General features: G+C 42.9%; 1 protein-coding gene across 1 annotated transcript; it reads right to left on the bottom strand.

Moving 5' to 3' along the window:
- Window positions 1-10197: 10197 nt before the first annotated feature.
- On the bottom strand, window positions 10198-21852 carry SMIM21 (small integral membrane protein 21). The gene is given in 4 exon segments (XM_026455193.1): window positions 10198-10308; window positions 10311-10334; window positions 18430-18680; window positions 21735-21852. Coding segments are annotated over 4 exon segments (504 nt in total).
- Window positions 21853-22646: the final 794 nt, after the last annotated feature.

Here is a 22646-nt window from a genome sequence, read left to right as displayed (position 1 = left end):
ACTTACAATTGTGCTGATAGGATGTAGTTAGAATGTCTAATATGTCTGCCTAACAGGATGAGGACCCTGGGGGAAGGAACAGAAGCTTTAAGGCCTTGATGCTCCCAGGATAGTTCAAAGACAGGCAAGGCCAACGGCACTGCCGCAGATTTGTTAGAATTGCACAATCTTTGGCCTCACCCAGAACTATGAATCAGAATCTTCATTTAACTAGGTGATTTCTGAGAAGTGCCGCTTTTTAAAACTCATCTAAAGTTGGGCAGAGTTAAGCATCCCTGCCCCTGATTTGTAGTGTGTGGCTGTAGTGGGGGCATCCTTGCCTCGCCCTGGTTTGCCAACTTCCTGTGGAGGGGATACAGCCTACACAGCCCGTTTCTCAAATGCCCATTTCTCCAAACAGTCTCCCAGCTGTGACTCATTTGTGTGTCAGGTCTTCGAGTGATGACTCAGTACTGAGAAGCCCCTTCATGAAGTGTGTCCTTGTGGTCTGATGATGCCACATGCAGTGCTGGTGGGACTGATTTATCAGTGATGTGGGGAGATTAATCCCACTCAACCCTTTGTGGGAAGCACTCAAGCTGGCTTCACAGAGCTTTGTGTTGACTGAGCTGAGTCTCTCCTCTCCTAATGCCTGTCAGGAAGTGCAGGTAGTGCAGATGCAGCCTGGGCGTGTCCTCCTGTGCTTCCATGTCATTGGAGGCCAGTGTACCCCTTAGTACACTGGCAGTGTAGGAGCCTGGCAGTGAAGGAGCCTGCCATGTTTTGGTTTATTGCCTTGCCACCTCTGCATGTGTGAAGAGAAGAATAATACAGTGACAAATGAGATGAAAAATGGCTTCCAAGAACTTAATTCAAAGAATGGTAACAGGTCCCCTTCCGTAGGCTGGTTTCTTTGTGAACACCATCCATTCATTGTTGACCTCACTGGCTCCATGTGTGATGCAGGGCAATGGAATCTGGACATGATTGTGGGAGATGAAAGACAAAGGCAGACTGTTCCATTGGTGACAAGAACTCGGTGTGTGTGTGTGTGTGTGTGTGTGTGTGTGTGTGTGTGTGTGTGTCTGTGTCTGTGTAAGAATAGTCTCCATTATAGTGTTTTTCTCTGCAACACACAGATGGAGGTTGCGGAATGAGTTACACCTCTGTCATTCCTCCACTTTGTTCCAGGGAGCCCAGCCATCTGCACTCCGGTCCTCAGGTGGATTTGCCCTTCGGTTGCTGGGCTGCGCTGTGAGTTCTGAATCCCTGGCTCCCCAGTCGGACTCTTCAGTGCACAGCTGCCACAGGCAACCTGGACGAATCCAGCCAGGCGGGCAGAGCAGGGCTCACCTCGTCAAGGACTTTGCAGCCGCCTTAACTTTGAGTCTCCTTGCTTCTGTCAGGAGGTGCCACAACCTTAGACGTAGCTCTTGTTGGTGTTAATTATTTCCTTTTCATTTCCAGCTGGCACAGAGCTTTAGCACCTCAAGTTGCTCAATTTGATCTCTGCACTCAGGAACAAGGTAATTAAGTCAGCCACAATATAAGAAAACTCATCTGCCTCAACTTGTTGCCCGTCTTCAGACAGTGCTCCATCCTAAATCATTTGATAATGTAAGAGGCTTGGTGCAGTTTTCTACTTGACTGAGGGTTAGTTCATTAGGTCACAATCAGTAATTGATTCTCAGTGTGTCTCTGCTGGTTTTATTACAGTAATGAGGACTGTCGTTTTTTTCATCTCCTCTAATACGTTACCCAAACCATCAGCTTCTCAGTTTGGTGTCAGGATGACTTTGACAGGTTGTTAGCAACTATATAATGTACAGAACATCACAGAAATATCTCAAACTGTGTTGCTGTGTACCACACAGAGCCTTAGGTGGTCCCGAAATAAGTGAAAGCACTTGCAAGGCAAAAGTTCCAGCAGCAATTGAAAATATGACTACAGGCTTGATGTCCTAATGAAGAAGTTCTTTGCACTGCTGGATCTGTTTCGACTCGCAGGGCAGATTTCGCAGGGTTGGGTGGCATCTGCAACTCTCCTCCGGAATATTCCTGAGCAGAAAAAGGAAGAGTGCCTCTCAAGAGCAAAGCAGACATTATCATTGCAAAAAGTTACACGTTCTTCATTCTGTCTGTGGAGCTCCTTTTAAAAAGTGAGCATTAATCTGCTATCTTTACGCAATCTGATTTCCTCTTAATTTCTTTTTATCCTGAGAATGAGAAATCCATGGTGTGAAGGCCATGAGAGAGAAACGTGGTGTCATTTATTGTGTTTCGGTTGTGTTCCTGGATGGCTTCAAATGGAGAAAGCTACAAGAGACAAAGGAGGGAAAAGCATTTTCTTTGTTTTGATGGATATAATCAAAATATTACAATAAAGTCGACCATTTGTTTTTATCTAATGAACGCACTTTAAATTTTAATTTTTTTCTCCAAGATTTTGGAGTGTTTTGAGGCTGAGGATTATACTCACCGGAGCAAGTACTGTTTGATGGCAACAGGAACTTTGAGTTCAGAATAGCTAGGAACCCTGGAATAATTCTCTGAGAATGAGACACCAAAAGCCACAAGCACAGTAATGTAGGATGCACTGACTTCTCAAAGCCCTTACTAGCCTTGTATAAAGGATGATAGATAGAAGTTGAGTACATGTGAACTCTGAAATAAACTCTATTTGTGAACCTTTTCAAAAAGAAGCAGCACCAAAATAGTAGACCAGTCATAATATTCCCCGAAAAACCAGAAGCCATGAGACCATTGGGCAATGAACAAAGAGCTCAGGGGTTTGGCCTGACAGCCTCAGGAATGTTTTTTGTTACATGGTGGACACAGCTAAACGTTTTGCTGTCTAACTCACGAATGATGATCCTTGGAAAATGACACTGTGAGATGTGTCCAAAGTTAGATTCACACGCATTGAGAAAAACATTTCTCCTATCCTGAGATTGCAGAGGAGGGACAGAGGCCTGGAGACAGCTCGGGGTGGCTTGGCCTCACTGACACTGTGGGTGACATCGTTAGCCAGCTCCAGCGCACTGGCCTGGCATCCAGAACTGCCAATTCAGCCCATGTTTGCAGCCTGAGATTATGAAAAGCTTTTATCAACACTAAAAATAATATTTAGCAAGCCTCATCGATCCTTCTTTAAATAAAGCACCTATTTTAGGTGAGGTTAGCAATTTTATTCATAGGATTAATTTCATCCCACAAACTGCTGTGCAATGTCTGACAAAAGATCTTTTTATAAATTCAACGTTGGAAAATAAGTCATAATCCCATCTGCTCCCTTCATTTCTCTCTAGTCTATAGAAGGCATGCAGCAATACAAGGTCTCCTGCAGGCTGAGACAGGTAGAACAGGTATTAATAAATCACCAGCAAATATATAGATGAAGGTGGCAGTGGCTATAAGAGATCAAATCATTACACTTGTTCTGCTGCTACACACTGAGGGACTAGTTCTTGGCATAGAACACGGACCCCAGAATATCTAAACTTCCAAATGTCCCCCAAAACTTCCTGAGCTTCCAGGATCAACACTGTTCTGACCTCTGGCCTTCAAGAGATTATGCCCAAATTCTCTAAGAGAGGGCAAGTACATGTGAAAACAAACAAGGTTTAGAAAGGTTCTTAATCTCTGTCTTCTGAATTTTCACAATAGTTGAGTGTGGGCAACTTTGTTAAAAATAAAGAAAGAAGGAAAGAAAGGAAGGAAGAAAATACTGGTGAATTTAAAGCAGACCCTTAAATAAAACAATCAATTGCTATATAAAACCTAAGCTGAGCAAGATTTCTATTTGCCAGTCCTTAATTAGGTTTTGAAAGAAAGGGAATCCCTCCACCAAGTACTAAGAATATTTTGCTGCCTGCTGCTTTTTCTGGAAGAATCTTCCCGGTTTGTGGAAAGAATGCTATTCTGACATTGGATGCTGCTGAGAATTGGGCAACAATCTTAGTGAGATGACCATCATCTGGGGAGGTATGAGGTTTGGAAGCATCACTGGGCACTGGGCACACAGGCTTCCATGTTGCTCTGACATGAAACGTTAACCAAATGTCTTGGCCTCCCTGTGCCTTGAGTCACAGTAAAGCTAGTCTCCTGATGACAGTGATGGTTTGCATGTGGGTCCCAGAGGCCAGGTTCTGAGTGCCAAGTCTCGGGAAGACTACCCGTATGTTTAAAGAACCCCCACTCGTAGGAAAAGACTTGATAGATTTCTCTGATCAGTATCAATTTTTCATTCTCCTCGCCTCCCCCGTCTCACTGCTGTTCGTTGCACCTTGAATGCCCCTTTGCCTGTATTTTCATTCAAATCTGAACTCTTATTTGAATCCACTGCAATCTTACCTTTGGGTCTCTATATAGCCTTTTGTCTGTGAACTTTTTGGTACAAATGCATCCTCTCCTCTTCTTGGACTTCCTGTGTTCTGATTATAAGACACTCAAAAACATGCTGGCAATTGCTGAGGTCCAGGCTCCAGGCCTCCACACTGATGCTCCTGGGCCCCTCTACCTGGGTGTCCCTTGGTCATCCTAAGGATGCTTCCTGAAGAAAGTCTAAGGTGGAATCCAACAGTCTTCCCCCGAGAGATGCTTCCTGTACTCCCCATTTGAGCCTCCAGAGTCCTAGTCTGTGCCAGATGCTCACTTGCCAACCTTTCTGTCTCCACACTAAACCCAGTCCATCTCCAGGCCTTTCCACTGTGAATTCTAAATGTCTTTGATTTTGTCTGCTTTTATTTTCTTCTGATCATCTCCTGTGAAATTACCTACCTGAACCAGTGGTCTCTGGCTTGTGTCTGGAGAAGACACGTAATTATCATCCTGCCTCTAATCTTGCCTCCTTCAGTGATCTCCCATTTTACTGCTGAACTGTTCTTTCCAGAGCAGAGATCCAATGCCTGTACTTAAACCCTTTAATGACTCCCATTGCTGTCAGGATAAAACAGGACACATAAGGCCATTCGTGGTCTGGTATGATCTGCTTCCCTCCAAATCAGTTTCTTAGCATCCCCTGCCTCTCGTGTCTACTTCCACCATCTTGCAATTTTCATTCCAGCCAGACCAAACAGGTTCTATGTCCCAGTCTCTACAATATGACTGGTCCCTCTTGTCTCAAGATCTCTGTATAAAGGCCATCCTTGCTTGACTTAGGATGTCTTCCTTCTCCTAAGTCTCATGAGTGCAAACACCTTGTCTGCTTCAATACGTGATCTGCGTTGCCTAGAACAGGGATGAATAAATTGTAGACACCTCAAATATGTTTAATAAATTAATCAAAAAATGACATATAGGCTTTCAAATGGGTGCTGTGCCCTTCATAGTATTTACCTTAGAAAACAATATCAAAAAGAAAAAACAAAGAACAACTATTTATTTTGCAAAGAAACAAACTCCTGATTTGTACTTGCTTAGGATGATGATGCCTAGGAGTCTTTCTCTCTCTCTCTGTCTCTCTCTCTCTCACACACACATACACACACACACACACACACAGAGTCATTATCTAGCATGGCTATCCATGTTGTTTCCCAAGATGAGTTTCAAGTTACTATTGATTATAGAAATAAAATTTATTATCAAAGGAGAAAAATACATTTTTTTTGTCCCTAAGGAAATGTAAAGAATATGCCTTGGTCACAAAAACTATTTTCATGTAAATGAAAGAGTTTTTGCATTTTTTTGCATGAAACTTTGCATTTCATGTAAATGCAAAGTTACTCCTCTATTTATTGGGCACTTACTACATGCCAGGCACTGTGCTAGGGACTGGAACTGCCTAAAGAATAAAAAATAACCCCTGCCCCGTTGACTGCTGAAGAGATGCCTCAACGTGCCTGCCGGGTTCCTACTTGAGAGGAACCCACTCCACACATCAGAAGAGGAAGGAAGAGGGGGGAGCACTGGGGGAGGGGAAAGATGGGTCAAGGAGAAGAGAGCCCTGCATTACCACTGAGGCCCAGGGGCTTTCTGGAGAGCTACAGTGGCTGAGGAGAATGTATTCAGTTGCCTTCCATGTGTTAGGAATGGAAAACCTCCTCCAGCTCATCCACATCATCCAAATTCTCAGCTCTCAGTAAGAATGGAGGATGTTTCTTACTGTTGTTTTGTGTCTGTTTTTGAAGAGAGAATAAGAGGATCGGAGAGAGTGGGCATTTGGCGAACACAAACGTAGTGGCCTGATGCTTCACCCTGGGTAGTTTTGGACCCTTTGAACGTACCACATAATTGGCTTTGGTATTTTGTGTTCCTCGCTCAGGGATGAGTGACACCAGCAAAAAGGGGGGGAAAGTTCATCTTGAATTTTGAATTCTGAGAGCCTAGAATTCAGAGAACACAAAATATTCAGTTTATAAAATGTGTTTGTAAGAATGGCTGACCATTAACAGTCATACACCCAGTCTCGACAAGATCAAGATTCCCTGGGACTGACAGATAGGGAGAGAGGAGTGCACAAATACTCCCTCTTCTGTTAGTGGATCCCTAACGGAAGAGACACTGAGCTTTGTCATCCTTCTCCTGCACCATGAACACCTCATGAGGAGCTAACAAAAACACCAGAAAGGATTGGGGAATCTGGGCATAGAGAGACCCATTTCCCAGGTAAGGCTCCGTGGAAGCACCAAGAGCCCACAGTGACAGTGGATGTAGGGATCTCAGGGCAGAGGGGACGTAACAGCTGCCCAGAGCTTCCCATAGCCAAGCAGTGATCAGCAGTGGCAGAACGATTCTCTGAGTTCTCTGTGTGGAGATGGCTGAGAGTTTGCAGAGCAGGAGTGGGGCTGATGGGTCCCTGATCCAGTGACTGGCTTCCCAGCCAGAGGGAGAGGTCTCTGCTGCTGGGAGTCTCTGCTGATGCCAGAATGGACGGCCCTGACATGTGACAACATCTGCGGTCCTGGGGAAGATGAGCATCCTGACTTGCCTGGGAGTGTGCTCACACCACCAGGCGGAATAACATGTGAGATGATAGTGAAGCTCCTAGCTGCACACAAAATAAACGTCCTTACTCACAGAGATCACCGCCACTGAAAACTCTGAGGGTCCTTTCCTTCCGTAGATACACACAGACGGAACTAAACGTTATATAGGATGCATCTAATCATCCATCAATCATCTGCTTATTCATCTATAGTATCTATCATTTGTCTACAACGTTATTCACTTGAGGTAGCAAAGACATCTTTTCATCTACGTACAGCTCGGTCTCATTCTCTTTAGTAGCTACGTAACATTCAACTTAATGGCGGCACTACAATTTATTTAACCATTCCCCTATTGATGGAAATTTGGTTGTTTACAGATTTTAATGAGAGGATGGCATTCCATTTTATGAACTTATCATAATTCATGAAAGCATCTCTTACTGGTAGATATTAGGCTGCAGGCAATGTTTACTGTTACAGTACTCAATCAAAATTCCTGTACATATACCTTTATAATGTTTTTATTTGATTTTTTGTTAGATCCATAAAAGTGAAATGGCATGGCCAAAGGATATGCAAATATATTTCATTAGATAATTCCAAACTGCCCCCAAAATGTTTGTAGCAGTTGGTTGTTCCTGCCAACAATTATGAAGCTGCCTATTTTTTCACAGCCTCGACAGCAATCAATGTTAACAATATATGACATGTTAACAGTCAGATTTGGCAGAAACTATTTTGTTGTTATTCATTTCCTTATTCCTTTAATCAATACTGAGGTTGAGCATCTTTTCACAGATTTATTTGCCGTGCGTACTTCTTTTTTGCTTATATGTATTCTTTATCCCTTTAGGGTATTGTCTGTCATTTTCTTTCAATGAGTTGGATTTCTCTGAATATGGGATATTAATAGTCAGTTGTAAATGTTTTCCCTCCCTTGTTTGTCACTTATGTTTTAATTTTGTCTAGTCTGGTTTTTACTGGGAAAAAGTTTATAAAATTTGGTAACCAAATATGTCATTTTGTCCCTTCTTTCATTTTGTTTACTCTCACTGCAAGGCTACGGAAATGTTCCTCCATATTTTCTTCCAGTATTCCTTTGTTTTTTATTTTTACATTTAGGTCTTTGATTTAACATATATTTATTTTTGTTGATGATATAAGGTAGGGATCTTCATTTTACTTTTTCCAATGCATAGTCAGTTGTTCTCATTCAACATATTTAAGAAACCATTCTTTTCACTAATTTTAAATGCTGATTTTATCATAGATTAGAGGCCCTTGTGTACCTAACTTGGTTTCTGTGCTGCTTTTTTTGTTCCATTGGTGGATTTGTCTGGTGCCGAACTCTTACTTCTATTTTCATCATCCTTGCTGTAAGTTGGGAGGCTTTTCAACCCCTGGAGTTTCTGGGAGGCAGAAACGACATGTTGGTTCTTCTGTTCCACAGCGGACAGAGCACACTGCTGAACACAGAGCTTCCTTTAGGAGAAAATTTGGATTTTCACACATTCAGGAAGAAATTATTAAACTAATTAGCTAAAACCCAAGGTAATAAAATCACTGTTAATGGGCAGGAAGGCCTCCCCAGAATTTAAATTCTTCCTGGTGCTCCTCCTGTGCATTTACATGCAGACAGCATCCTCCCAGGGCAGGGAGAAGCAACTCTAGGAGAGCCTTAGTTTACCTTCTAGCTCCTGGGGTGCACGGCCTTTCCAGTTGCCATCTCAAGCGAGGGAGCACCTGCCGCAGGAAGGGCAGCTCCCGTGAAAGCTTCAGATGTTAAAGGGCAGTGGGAACCGTCACAGTCTCCCGGCAAGACAGCAGAGAGAACGGGTGGGTGTAAATCTCAGGCAGCTGATCGTTGGAATCCGTAAGCCCAACCTTGTAAATAATTCACTTCAGTGCAGGAAATCTGCATATGAGCATGAAATGTCATTTATAACTCATAGGATATTGGCTTGGCTGGGAACAGCTTTCTAGTCGACTCATTAAGTGCTGCTAAGGAAGACAGAATATAGCTGATGTAGAATACACTCCCTCCAGTAAGCCTGTGACTGTACAGACTAGTTAGCAGTACTCAAACTGAAAATAAAACTCAAGACTATGCCTGCGTAATCACTCAACTCTCCGTAAGCTCAGCGGCTCTCCGGGGTTAGCTTGGCTCTACCTTGTTTCCCAAGGTGCTTCCAGGCCTGCCCTTCACTGAAACCCGGAGCAGAGCAGGAGAAATGTTGGCCGCGGTGCTTTCTCATGAAGTGATGCGTGCTTACTGGCTGCAAAGAGAATATGTAATGTTCCAATTAAGAACTTATCGCCCTGAAATTCTGGAATCTCACATAGATGACTTGTGGAGAAACAAGATGGTCTTTGTAATGAGCTCCTTTTCTCTCTTTATTAAATATTGATTGACTATGGAAGAAATTCAATTTCCAAATAGAGTTTAAGTCTTATTCCTCGGATATTTGGTAGTAAGTTTTAAATTTTTTTTATTTGCTTGTTTGTTTCAGATTTGATTTGAGGACTGCGAACATCTCCAGAGCAGGAGACATTTGGAAGAGCCCGTGCCTGCTGGTATCTGAAACTTGGCTGCTCATGTGAGTGGGTGCTTTATTTTTATTTTTATTTTTCCAAGTGAGGCTGGGTATGTTGAAAACACAAAAAGCCTACAGTGGGAGAAAGAAGGAGTTTTTTACCTGTGGAAAGAAAAATAAAATTAATGTGCCTTCCAGTTTAAATATAAGCCTCTGAAAACGTTTCCAGCCTATTGTACACCTGTCTGTTGATACATAGAGACATTAGCCAAGCACAACTGGAATCACTCTAGAAATAAACTCAAAGAAGGGCTGAGATTTCTTGGCTTTCTTCCCAAGAGAGTTATTTACTAAAAGAGCAGGAGGGACTCATTATGAAATGGCTTACCTATCACAGGGTCCCATGTCACTGGCTCTCAGAGGCGATTAGAGATTTGCAGGCTCTCGCTGACGAAGTGCTCATCCTGTCTCATGGAGAGACCTCAGATAGAAGGAGGTCGTTGCAGTATACATGGTTCACTCTGTCTATCTATGTGGCCCCGTGCTCTATCACGGATGGATTTTAATTTCCTCTGGCCTAATTTCCTTTTTACAAAGTAATTTGATAGCTACCCAGCCTGCACACTCTCCTAGGTGGCTACAGATTGATTGCTTGATGAATGTTCTAGTATTTTTTTTTTAACTGCTAAGGTTATTGTTTACCCACTTTTGAAATATATAGCATTTTTTTAATGGCTAAGGTTATTGTTTACCTACTTCCACAATATGCTGTTTGCCTTTTTCCAGTCTTCAGAAACCCCTTGTATCCTGCTATGATTCCTCAGCAACACTGTCACATGGAAGAGAACCAGCAATGTGAACAAACATGAATATGATGTTCATTTTCAGACTGAAAAAGGAAATAATTACAGCTACTATTTACAGTGTCTGGCTTTTCAAGCTTCATGCTACAAGCAGCTAACTCTTTGTCAAACAATTAATTTTGTTTAAGATAAATAAGTTTATATATTTAAGGTCATGTTTCAGAAGTAAAACCAGAACTATGGTTTTTATTGAGTTATAAAATTAGTTGGGGAAAAGGTAATGCATCTAAAACAACTCTTGAGATCTGCCATGTAGAATTTGAAGTATCAATGTAAATTAAAAGCAGATTCACAGAGAATTCTATGAAACCGAGTTCCCTATTAACTTGAGGGTGCCAGATTGGATCATTTCTCAGGTTTCTCATGGCTTTTAAATACAATAAGTAAAAGCCCAGTGAATTATCAAAGAGATCTGTGACCAGTATGACTTCAGTGTTCCACTGTGATTTGAGCATATACATCACTGACTGATTTTTTTAGTGGTCAAAAATACATTTGGCAATGTGCCAACAAAATTTTTCTCAAATCATGCCATATATCATTGGTTTATCAGAGGTTACAATTCATAGCAATAAGTTTTGTGCCTTTTATTCTGAATTTCACAGTCTTTTATGAAAGCATCTTGACTGATAATTGGCTGAAAGACCATAAACAAAATCAATGAAAATAAATCTAGTCAAGGTGATGGCCATTGGAATAACAGGAGCGCTGAAGTTGAGGTTTATTTAGCATTCTTCTTCTTTCTCAGAAAGAAAAAAAATAAACACATAGCAAATTAAATATGTGATCCCCAAACCAACTATATCTGAAAATTCTTGGCTAAAAACTTGTAGATATACTTTCAAGAAGTGGAAAAATGGAAGAAAATGATCTCCTTAAGCTAACAAATGAGAAAATAGTTAATATGGGGCCTTATCGTTTCTGTGGCTGGTGGCTCTCTCTGGTTCCAGATTGTGTTCACAGGGAAGGACAATGCCTCTTTCATGTTATACGTGGGAAGGAGAGAACTCAGTGTCACCTGCTGTTAACTAGATGAAGCAAAAGTTGTTTTAATTAGATTGGTTCTTCCAGCTCCCTTCCCCCAATCCCAGCATCCATGTACTGGTAACATAGGGCTAGGCACCATTGAAGAACGTAGGATGGAGCTGAAAGTAGTCAAGCTTAGGGTCAGGGCTTGACTGTTGATGGGAGAAACTGGACTAGCCTTGCTGCTGGAGTATTGCATTGAGAGAGAGCAGGTACTTAGCCACCCTTCTGTTTCAAAGCTGGAGCTAATTGGATTGTATCATATTTGCATTCTATTAGTCTGTCAGCTAATAGGCCTCTAGCCTTGAAGAAGTCAAGAAGGAAAAGGAGAAAGATGGGACTTCTTAATGCTGCTACAGTCTTTATTCCAGTTATAAAGAAGTGGAATTGGTGGATTTAATTATTGTTGAAATATATGTCGTTGCATCTTCACTACAAAATCAGGATCTCTGTCTCTCTTTTTTTAGATTCAAAGTGGTCTTCAACATACAACATCATTAGAGAGCTACTCTGTGCATCATTTGGAGATAGTAAGGATTTTTAAATAATTAGGTTTGAATAAAATATACTTAGATCTGTACTGCTTGATTAAATGATGTTTTAATGTTGCAAAAGGGCCATCAGGAGGCATTTGCTTAGGTGGAAACCTGGGCGCTTCCTCACTGGGCTGAGGAGTAAGTGACTAAAGAAAGTCGCTGGAGTACTGGGTCTCCATTCTTTCTTTACTTCTATGCTTGTCCTACGTTTGAAGCCAAGGAGTTGTTTGGGGCTGTTATCCAGGCATTAACACAATAAAACTGAGTTGGAAACGATGGAGCAGAAAGAAATATTGGGAGCTTTCCTGGCCCTTATTCCAGGATCCTCCAGTTTTAGGATCCTCGGGCCCTGCCTGGAGATCCGCTGGCCTGGGGATCCACAGGTATTTGTGATATTCCACAAATGCCACCACTGCTAGTAGTGAGAGAGAAGTACTTCCACAGGAAAATTAGAAGCCAGTGAGCCATTCTTAACGGGAATCCTAAGAGCATGAACAATATTCTTCTCCTAATTAGGATTTCATAACGTGTGAAGTGCATGGAAGCACCTGGACTTCTCTAGAGTCTGAATTTGGAGATTATTTTGTTCTATTTGGGTTGATCATGAAGCAGTTTTCCTGTAAATGTGACTAACTTAGGTAAAACAAATACAAAACCAAAACCAGCTTTAGGTCCCATGAGGAACTTCCAGAAATATCTAAAGTCTGTAGTCACTAAGGAACAAGTGTAATTCCTAATGGCAATACTTTCTACAGCATTCTGCATAAACCTGGAACCCCAAGATATTAACAGGTTATTTTTAAGAAAGGAGGTTGTATGAATTTGGGAAGCACTTGATAAACGAAGTGCAGAGTGACGGTATTTGGGGGGCGCTGAAACCAAATCTTTCCCCTCTATGATTCTGAGCTGCAGACTCTCCTATGGCTCCCACCATGAGATATGGGTCTGGCTGGCCGGACATCTGCAGTGGCCACAAGTCAGGAGTGGAGGGAGCGGAGGAGGTGGCGTGTGCAAGGTCTCTGTGATCAGGGAGGGTCAGAAAAGTGAAAGATTTCATCCTAGTGTTTCTCCCACGTGGAGCTCTGTGGGGTCAGGGTGGGGAACATGACAGGAATGTCAGAATAATATAAGATACCCAGTAACTTTGGGACTAGCTGCCCAACTTCCATGTGTAGCTTGGGGAAGGCTGCAGGGCCTGTGGGAGAAGCCTTTGTTCAGCTCAACTCCATGTCCAGAAGAAAGTAAAATTGTGAGACGAGCGGGACTATTTCACATTTTTACAAACCTCTATAATGCCCAGCTTAATAGAAGGCAACTGGGTTTTCTTATCTGCTTCTGCACTGAGTCTTTCGAAATACCTAACCTCATGCAGGCTCTGGAAAACCCCACTGCACATAGTACTAATGTCTTGTGTTATCATACAAGTAATGTTGAGCTTTTAGATCCCTGAAAACACCTCAGGGACTCCCAGATTACATTTGAAAACCAATATGACAGTGATTGGGGTTGAGACAAAGAGACAACAGAGCCTTCACAACTGGACAGCCAGAGTCTGGATTCCTTGGGGGACCGGCTTGATCCCCAGCAGTCCAGCCAAAGCTGCCCACCCAGCAGGGCCACCACCCAGAAGTCAGCATAACAGCTGTGTGAGAGAGGCCAGTGGGCATTCGTAGGGTGCTTTGGGAGGCTGAGACCCCTTATTCCTGAGACAGGGAGGCATCCTGGAGAGGGATATGGGGAAGCAGGGAGACAGGAATTTGACTCAATGAGCACCTCAAAGACTGTCATCTGAGTCACTGAACATCTTTGGCAGGGCTTTGCATCGACTGAACATTTAACCTCCAGTTTGTTTGTTTGTTTGTTTTTTTATCAAAAGAAACTGAGCTGGCACACTTTGAAAAAGACTGACAGCTCTTCAGAATATTAAATAGGGTTATCATACAACGTAGCCATTCTGCTCACAGAGATATACCCAAGAGAAGTAAAAACGTATGTCCACAAAAAAACTTGTACGCAAATGTTCAGAGCGACATTACTCTTAATAGTCAAAAGGTGGAAATGACCCAAAAGTTCACCAAGTGATGAAGAGATAATCAAAATTTGATAGATCCGTAGAGTGGAATATTAGTCAGCCACAAAAAGGAGTGAAGGCAGACACATGCTGCAACAAAGATGGACTGGAAAACATTATACTTAGTGAGAGCCAGTCACAAAAGACCACGTGTTGTATGATTCAATTTATCTGACATTTCCAGAATAGGTAAAGTCATAGAAACAGGATGGTGGTTGTCAGGGTCTGAGGGATGGGGAGGAAGGAGTGACTGCTGATGGGCATGAGGTTTCTTTATGGGGTTATAAAAGTATTCTAAAATTAGTTATGGTAATGGTTTCACAATTCTGTGAGTATATTAAAAACCACTGAATTGGACACTTAAGGCTACATTTTACAGTATGTAAATTATATCTCTATATGTTATGTAGAAATATTTTGTTCTTAGTTTATCAAAATAGGACTTGAGAATTCAGTAAAAGACTTGAGTTCTCACTAATTGAGGTCAGTAAGTTTTACTGTGAGATCAGATCAGTTATGAAAATTAAAATGCTGTACTAAAAATATGCTACACTTTTCTTGCAAATCCCGCCCCCCCCCCGCCCCACAAATTAATCAATCTTTTTTCCTACAGGACTTCCCAGAGGTTTTACACATATGTCATTATGTCCGGTGAGGGTTCAACCAAAACCAGCTGCTCCCTGCACCTCTGCAATCTCAGAGCATTTGGTGTGGCTCTCCTAATGTCCTAGAGAAATCAGTTACAGAGGTTGTCCTTTTAACTTTAAGAGTAAAAAGAGGCTTTACTGATTCATGTGGAAGGAGAAACACCTTGGAAATAGAATTAGGAGATGAATGTGTTTCTATAGAACAGAAACATTTAATTTAAAGGGACCTGAAGAGGGAGGCAGCCCCAGTGACCCTTCTTGGGGTGAGGGCTGTGCCAGGTGCGATCACACCACACCCCTCATCTTTCCAGCCAGGTTGTGAGGCCAGCGGGATGTCCTGTGTAGCATGAAGAGGTTTGGAGAAGTCACTTTGCTTATGGGCAAACAGCGAGAAGGTGATGGGATGGGGCTCTGGCCTCAGGGACGTCTCGTGGTTCTCGTGCCCTTTTCTTTAAACTTTGCAACCAGAAAATATGGAGCCAATAGCACTGTCTCAAGCCCATTTCAGGAAAGAACAGTGAATTAATAAATTACTTGTGCTGTGTACACCTCTGTTTTGATTGGCTCGAGTATTTCTACTGTGATAAGTGAAATTCACCCATCACCTGTAAATTTCGAGTGTACAAGAGACTTAAGTCCAATTTTTTTTTTTTTTTTTTTTTTTTTTTTTTACTAATAGCCTTAATCAGCAAAGACACTGTCATTTTAGTGACATGTTTTTGGAATGGAGGCAGAACATAGTCAGTCTGTTAGCTGTTGTCTGTAGCTGCTTTATCCTTTAGTTCTCAAATCTACCACTCAGGTTGAACTGTTCTTTGCAACGCATTACTTCAAGAAGGTTTGACCATTTTGTCTCTCTTCATTCAACAGTACAAAAGAGAAGACCACCCATAGCCGTAATCTGACACTTCTAGCTATTGGGTTATGACTTCTCTGAATGTACAGGTATCATTTCTGATCAACCAAGAAAAACCATGTTATAGTATTAATCCACTGACACTTAAAAATAAGTAGCAAATACAATCAACAAGATTCTTATTAGTGACTACATTTTATTAGGGGTGTCCATGTCAGGACTAAAAATGGAATATTTACTTTTCTTTCCTTGACCTGAAACTTTATGAATTATTTTATGATTACACATACAAGTAGGAGCAATATTATATAGAAATCTGATGAATAACGTAGGTTTATTTAATTCAGAGGAGGGAGGATTTCTTTCCGTTATTAAGGGGGTGTGTTTAGGATACAGCACTTGAGAGTTTCACACTAATAATGTTCTTGTGTGGGGTGGAGGATCAGTCTTCCTTCAACTGAAAGGACTGTTGAAATCCCTAAACACTTTGGAAGCATCCCAGTCCACTTGTTATCCTGTCTGCCTGATGCCTGTATCACGCCAAGTCCTGTGCATAGTAATGGATTTTTAAAATCATTGTGACAAGGGATGAAATGCATGTCCCTTGTCCTAGTGCCCATATCATGTTGTAGTAGGTGTGTTGTAGTGACAACAACCCCCCAATCTCAGTGGTTTATAACAACGAACGTTTCTTTCTTGTTTAAAATATCTCACTACTGTGACACTGTGTCTTTTCATTCCAGGACTCAGGCTAAGGAGCAGAGATCTGGGGGAACAGGCAATTTTCATGGAAGATGAGAAGTACAAGGGGAAGAACCAAACCACACAATTGCTTTTAAAGCTTCTGCTCAGATATGCTGCACATCACACTGCTCATGCTGTTGTGGGCAAAGCAAGCCACAGGCCAAGCCTGGTAGTGGATCAGCTCCCCCAAGTCACGTGGCGATAGGCAAGTGTATCTGCTATTACCGAGAAAAGAGAGGGGTCAATAGTTGTGACAGATGACACAAATGTGCCCACCTCGCCTAACACAACTCTAGTGGGACAGGCTATCTGTTGTGCTGGAACCCATGTGAGCTTTCGGATTTTCATCCTCTGTGCATGAGACAGATTCCACTGGACACCAAGCTTATCCACAGCATCCATCCAGAGATATCTGGACTCACTGAACACCCAGTCACTGCCTGCAAACAGGAGATACTGAGTCTCCAGTAAATAAGAACTCCCAGATGCATGAATACCTAAGAAGAAATTAAATGTGAAGATCTGATCAGAAACGTAGTGGAACCAGTGAACACTGGCCAAACGGAAAAAAAAGTCCCATTTCACTGCCTGGACAATAGTAGGAAGGAATTCCTTACAGTTTCACGTCCTGTATTGACTTTAGAGTCATTAATGAACAGTATCTATGTTGTGTGATCCATGAAGTAGTGAGAATTATTCACACCTGAAACCATTTTCCTACTGGCTATAGAAACGTTACCATGATATGATTTATTATTAAGTGTTGTTTTCCTCGTCAACATTTTATGGTTTAACAGCCCACCTAAGTGTGAATTAGTTAACAACTGGCTTTCTTATTGAAAAGACACGTGAGGCTGCATGAAAATGCTTAGCACATGGGTAGGAAGCAGTGGATGAAAATAGCAGAAGTAGGACCCAGAAGATGAACTCTTTTACTTTCGATTATTCAGATTATATGTAAGTTCCCATGCTGTTGAAATCTCTTCAGCAGCAAGTTAACCTCCAACCTGAGAGAGACGGAAGAAATCAAGACTTGAGGATGGAGGGGACAGGGACGGTCTCTGTATCCAGGTGCTCCCTGAGGTGTGGGCCCCTGCCTCTCCCATCTTTGCACTCCTCATGCCTACTGTGTACCTGGTGTAGACCAGCTGCCCTGAGATGTTTGAGGTGCTGTGTTACCACTGCCTCTCCTGATTTCCCACCGAGTGCCTCCTGAGTCATGTCATGCACCCCATCGCAGCCTTCACCCAAGGCCTGGAGACAAACCCAGCACACACCGGCCTAGTATTAATTCATAACCATCATCATGTATCTAAGATTCTACCTACCTGGATGTTGATTGATGAAATTTATAAAGTATTATAAGGACTTCAAATCCACTTATAACTATGACATACAAAATGCACAAAATCAACTTTTAAAGCCTTCTATGATTTGTTTAAGACTGAAGAACTTTAAGACCATTACTTTTAAAATGTAAAAAAAAAAAAAAAAAAGAAATGGAAAAAGGAAAAGGAAATAAAGAAGCAACGGTGGACATCAAAACGGAGGAAGGAGATACCACCTGCCTGCTCCCATCCATCTCCTCTTCACAGTCAGAAACACTAAGAGGAACCCTGTGCTACAGGAGAAGATGTTCCAGAAATTTTGTCTTAGGACTTTAACCTTTCTGATATATAACTGGGTCATAAACTTTCTTTTCAGAAGCCATTGATCACCCCATCACCTCTGCAAATGGGGTGTCTATCAACGGCGTCTGTTGCTGGCACATTGGAAAATGGTTCATGAGTGGTGAAATTTGTTGCAACTTTTGCTTCTGTCCTGTAATGAAGGAAAATAAACTTTCTTCTAGGAGTGCAGTATTGAATTTGCCTGGGTATGTTGAGTTTGTAGCTGTTGCAGGTGCACCTAGACTTAAAGCATTTGGAGGCATCCTTGCATCTGTGTTAAGAGGCTCTCTGTGTAGGGGAGAGATCGTTTGCCTGTATACTGATGTAATGCCCAAGGGGAGGGCCCAGTACCTTTTCTGAAAGGGGCGGCTCTTCCTCAGATTGGGAACTGGAATTGAGAGGTTGTCTTGGTCAGAACTGAGAAAGAATGAGCTCTGGATTGAGGTCTCATCTTAAACTTCATAGAATCTGGGTTTGAGAGACCGCACACTCACAGGAGATAGGGGCAAAAGAGTGCTTTGTAGGGCCATAGCTCTGCAGTGATACTTCTGTTAAAGACCCGTAAACTCACAGCGGTAGGTGCTTCCTTCTGCAGCAAATTCCCCTTGAGTATCCCTCCCTTTCCTGCAGAGTTTTGTTTAAATGTTCCCAGTTGTGCTATGGGGAACCGGGGAGGAGCTGTGGACACACACTGGTCCACGTAGAGGCCGCAGCATTGACCAGTGAGAGGCCTCCTTGATGGCGGCGACTCTGAGGACACAGAGCTTGTGCTGTGAGACCCAGTAACTAAGTTCCCAAGGAGCTTTTCTCTTCTTTGCCAACCTTGAAGATCCAGGTGTTATTTTGTAAAGCCAGATGGAATCCTCCTGCACATAGAGTTCTCAGGTCCAGGTAGTATTTTACGAAGCCAGATGGAATCCTCCTGCACATAGAGTTCTCAGGTCCAGGTAGTATTTTATGAAGCCGGATGGAATCTTCCCACACGTAGAGTTCTCAGGTTTCTCAGGTTGCTCTCCGGCTCAGTGATGCTGCGTGAGAATGTTTAACCGTATCTCCACGGCACGGGCTTTGGATCTGATGTCAAGAAGCTTTTGTGAATGCTAAAAACGAACTGCATCTCCCTGAATCAAAATAAATACTACTAGATGCACTTGAATGGAAACAAAATCTGGGATTCTTTTTGGGCCCTAAGCAAAATGTAGAAACTTATTTTCCCATCAGACTTTTCCGTAACTTTCCTTTAACCTAATGAGACACTCCATAGGAGTCTAACATTTCTTTGAATTCCAAGTGTAGGTTTCCTGGGTTGTCCATTTAATTGTTAAAGTGAGAGAGATTCTGCTGGAAGACAAGCACCACAGAACAGCAGGGGGAAAGCTGAAGGGAGGTTACTTGGGAGCCACCCCAGAAAGAAGCCCTGTGCAGACCGCCATCACAGGGTGGAGAGTGGCCATGAGACATGTGCGGTGGCCTCTGGATGCTTCTCTGCTGCCTCATGGGAATTTTCACAGATCTTCCTCTGTTTGTAAATGGTGTTCAGTGAGGGGAAAATTCAGTGGTACTTAATACACACACGTTCACCAGATACTTGCTGCGTTATCCCCATACTGTGGATGGCTTTTGACAAGGTGCCTGATGAAGAGAGATGCACAGAGTTGTGAGTCCCAGCCCACAGAAACTCATGATGGGTGCTCCACAGTGCTGGTGTTGAGTAAGTGCCCAGGACAGTATGTGCTGTGCTTGACACACAGTATGACTCGTAAAATATCTGTTATTATGTGAACAGTGAACATATGCACAGCATACAAGTCAGTAACCGAGTGCTGTTCTGATGGTCTTGTCCTGAGCGGTTTTTCCCACCTAGTTGGAGACAAGACTCATTCTCTAGAAAGAAGAGCAAACAATGGCGGGTCCCACCAAGGCCGTGGACAAGGGAAAGGCAGAAACATGCAGAGGGAGCAGAGACAGAGGAGGCTTGAGACCTGCGTGGAGGGACAGGAAGGGAGCTCGGAAGCCCATTTTCTAGCAGATCCCAAGTTGTGAAAGTTGATATTGTGAAGCACACACACGCAGAGTAACACCTAGAAATCTCAGAGTTGGTGATTTAAAGGAAAAAAAACACAGACTAAAAATTACTCCTCAATTTCCTACAGGCCTCAAACTTCCAGCTGCTAAAAGACAGCGGGGTGTGGGGGGTGGAAAGAGACCTCATCTCGGAGGGACAGCTTTGTCTCTGACAGTTGAGAGGGGTGCCAAGGAAGGACGAAGTTTCTCTCTGCCAACTAGACGTAGAGGGGGAAAAACAACCATAATCATGTTTATTTTGCTGATAATCATACGCAGATCAGGTTACAACAATCTATACACATGGTGATTCCTCTTTATGGATAAGTACAGCTTAAAAGTTGTGAACAAGAGCAAAAGGATGTAATTTTCTAGTTTTCTAATGAGCTCAGAGTTTATGCTCAGTTACAGTTGAGCTCTGGAATGGTTTTTCTAGCTCTTCCTGTCCTGTAGTTCTGGTAGAGAAGCTATGAGGACCAGAGACAGAGCCAAGGTGGTTTAAATTCTGGCTGCACCAACTGCCCTCCACATGATCTAGGGCAATTGACCCAACCTTTGTAGGTCCCAGTTTCCTTTCCTACAAAATAGGCAGGATAACCAGGAGGTCAAAGTGAAGTGACAAGATGTGAACCTGCTCTGTAAGATAAGAAGCACTATTTGCTGGGAAGGGATTGCGGCTTCTTCGCTGTCCTTTAAGTGTGGTTGGGGTTGTCTGTGGATTAAGGAAGGAAAATTGGGTTTTAATTCTAAATGCTAAATTAGAATTTAATTTAGTGCTTTAATGCTAAATGCTAAATTGGGTTTTAATTCTAAATTCTAAACAGCCCTATGAATCAGCTGGGGCTGAAGACCTGGGTGAAGGTAATATATAGTCAGTGGATTTTAGATAGTTAACTTCAAATAATTAGGAACAACACTGAAATATTTGACCATATTTAGTGCATCTGCTGAAAATTCTTTTTGAAAACTTAAACCCTGTAGTAGGTTAAACCAGCCTTGGGCTACAGCCTGAAGCATGTGCCAGTGCAACATGTGCCCGCTAAGACCAGGGGAAGTACCAGGTGATAGAAAACAAAATGAATAAGATGAGTCTTACCTTCCCCACTTCTCCCTCCTTTTCCTCCCTTCCCTTATTCCAGGTTTAGATGTCCTGTTTCCCATATAAACTCTCACATGCCCTGGTTTTTGACTGAAGCATTGGTGATTAGACGAGGACTTGGATAACTAATGAGAAGCCTTGTGACCCACGCAGCAGAGAAGCAATGGAGAGATCACTCCTGAGTGTGCGTGCTGTGCTCAGCATAGCAGCGCGGCATCATAACCGTGTGTGGGTGTTTAACAATGCCACTTGGTGATTTTTATGATGTCATGCCACAGTCTTCTTATGTCAGCTGGGCTCCTCCCACACCTATTATGAGGCATGAGAATGAAAGAGCCCGCAGTTTATGGGCTGAGTCGCAGTGAATGATTTGTAGGATTAAGATTAATCAGTGGCCTCTGATTAGAGTCTTAGTTAAATGAACCTGTTCCCTCCATGGGTCCTCGGTATTTAGAGACTTGGTCTAGTTTATCCCGTTAACCCGCTTTATTAGAGAATCTTATTGCTTTATATATGGGATTGTGAGAGTCCAAAGGTTTTTACTTTCAGCTGCTGCTGCTATTTTGCCCCTAAAAATAGAGTGTAAGCCCTATTTTTTTTTTTTTTTTCTGATGGAAGAAAATTTTTTCTTTAATCTGTCATAGAAAAGGAGACTTTTCAAGCCCATAGAAGTGATTTCAACTTTGGACTTGTGAAGAGAGCTGTCAGCATACACTGCGTCTGGAATGAAAAGGCAGGATTCCTTCCCTCTGAGGGGTCTACGGCGTCCCTGTCAGTGCAGAGGAGTTCAGGACGTCGGTTCGACACCTCTGAAGGAACAGCCAGCATCATCCCTGGAAACGGAGGTTGGTTGGTAGAGGTTATTGCTAAATTCGAAGACTGTGCATCAGACAGTAAAGCTGGTCCTTTCATGAACTGGGGTTTGGAGGCTGCACGTTGCCAGAAAGAACCTGGCTTGCATCCCTTCCCTCTTCATCACTCCCTGGCTTTCGGAGCCTCTTCATTAGGCTTGCTCGTGAAGCACATCCCTGCTCTCGGGTTCTCTTTCTGGATCTCAGTCCTCCTTGGATTGTCTGGTCCTTACTGTGAGCTTCACGCCTGACTCTGTTTTCTCAGTTCTGCCACCTAGTTCCAGCTCCAAGTCTCAAGTTCCCGTGCAGGCCCCAGGCACACACAGACACATGTTCACTGTTGGGAGGACTCTGCCTGCCTCTGTGGCAGCCATGCAGTGAGGCTGTTAAGAAGCCATGCACTATGTCAGTAGCGTTCTGTTCCCCCAGACTCTCAGGCCGTGTGCACCCCTCTCTGCACCGTGACCCTGTCTGTGGGACCCCGCTTTCGCTGTTTTGTCTCCTTGTTCTCTGCTCTTCCCCTTGAACAATGGATTCCCCTGCATCTGTTCTTGACTGTCGTATGATGTCTTCTACGTTCCCTTTTGTGTTTTATTCACTACCTTCAGATTCGTGATCATCCGCCTGCAGACCGCGCGTAGAGCTTCTCCTAGTCAGCCTCAGAGCCGCTGGCACCCCCAGGCACTCCATTTGCCTGGCAAACCTCCGCCTCCACCTTTTTGTGATCTCCCTGCTCCTGTTGAATGGTGTCACCAGCCATCTAGTTGGCCGCTG

Source organism: Piliocolobus tephrosceles, chromosome 18 (genome assembly GCF_002776525.5).
Source record: "Piliocolobus tephrosceles isolate RC106 chromosome 18, ASM277652v3, whole genome shotgun sequence".
Lineage (NCBI taxonomy): Eukaryota > Metazoa > Chordata > Mammalia > Primates > Cercopithecidae > Piliocolobus > Piliocolobus tephrosceles.
Note: the sequence above shows the minus strand (reverse complement) of the source record. Positions and strands in the feature narration are given on the sequence as shown.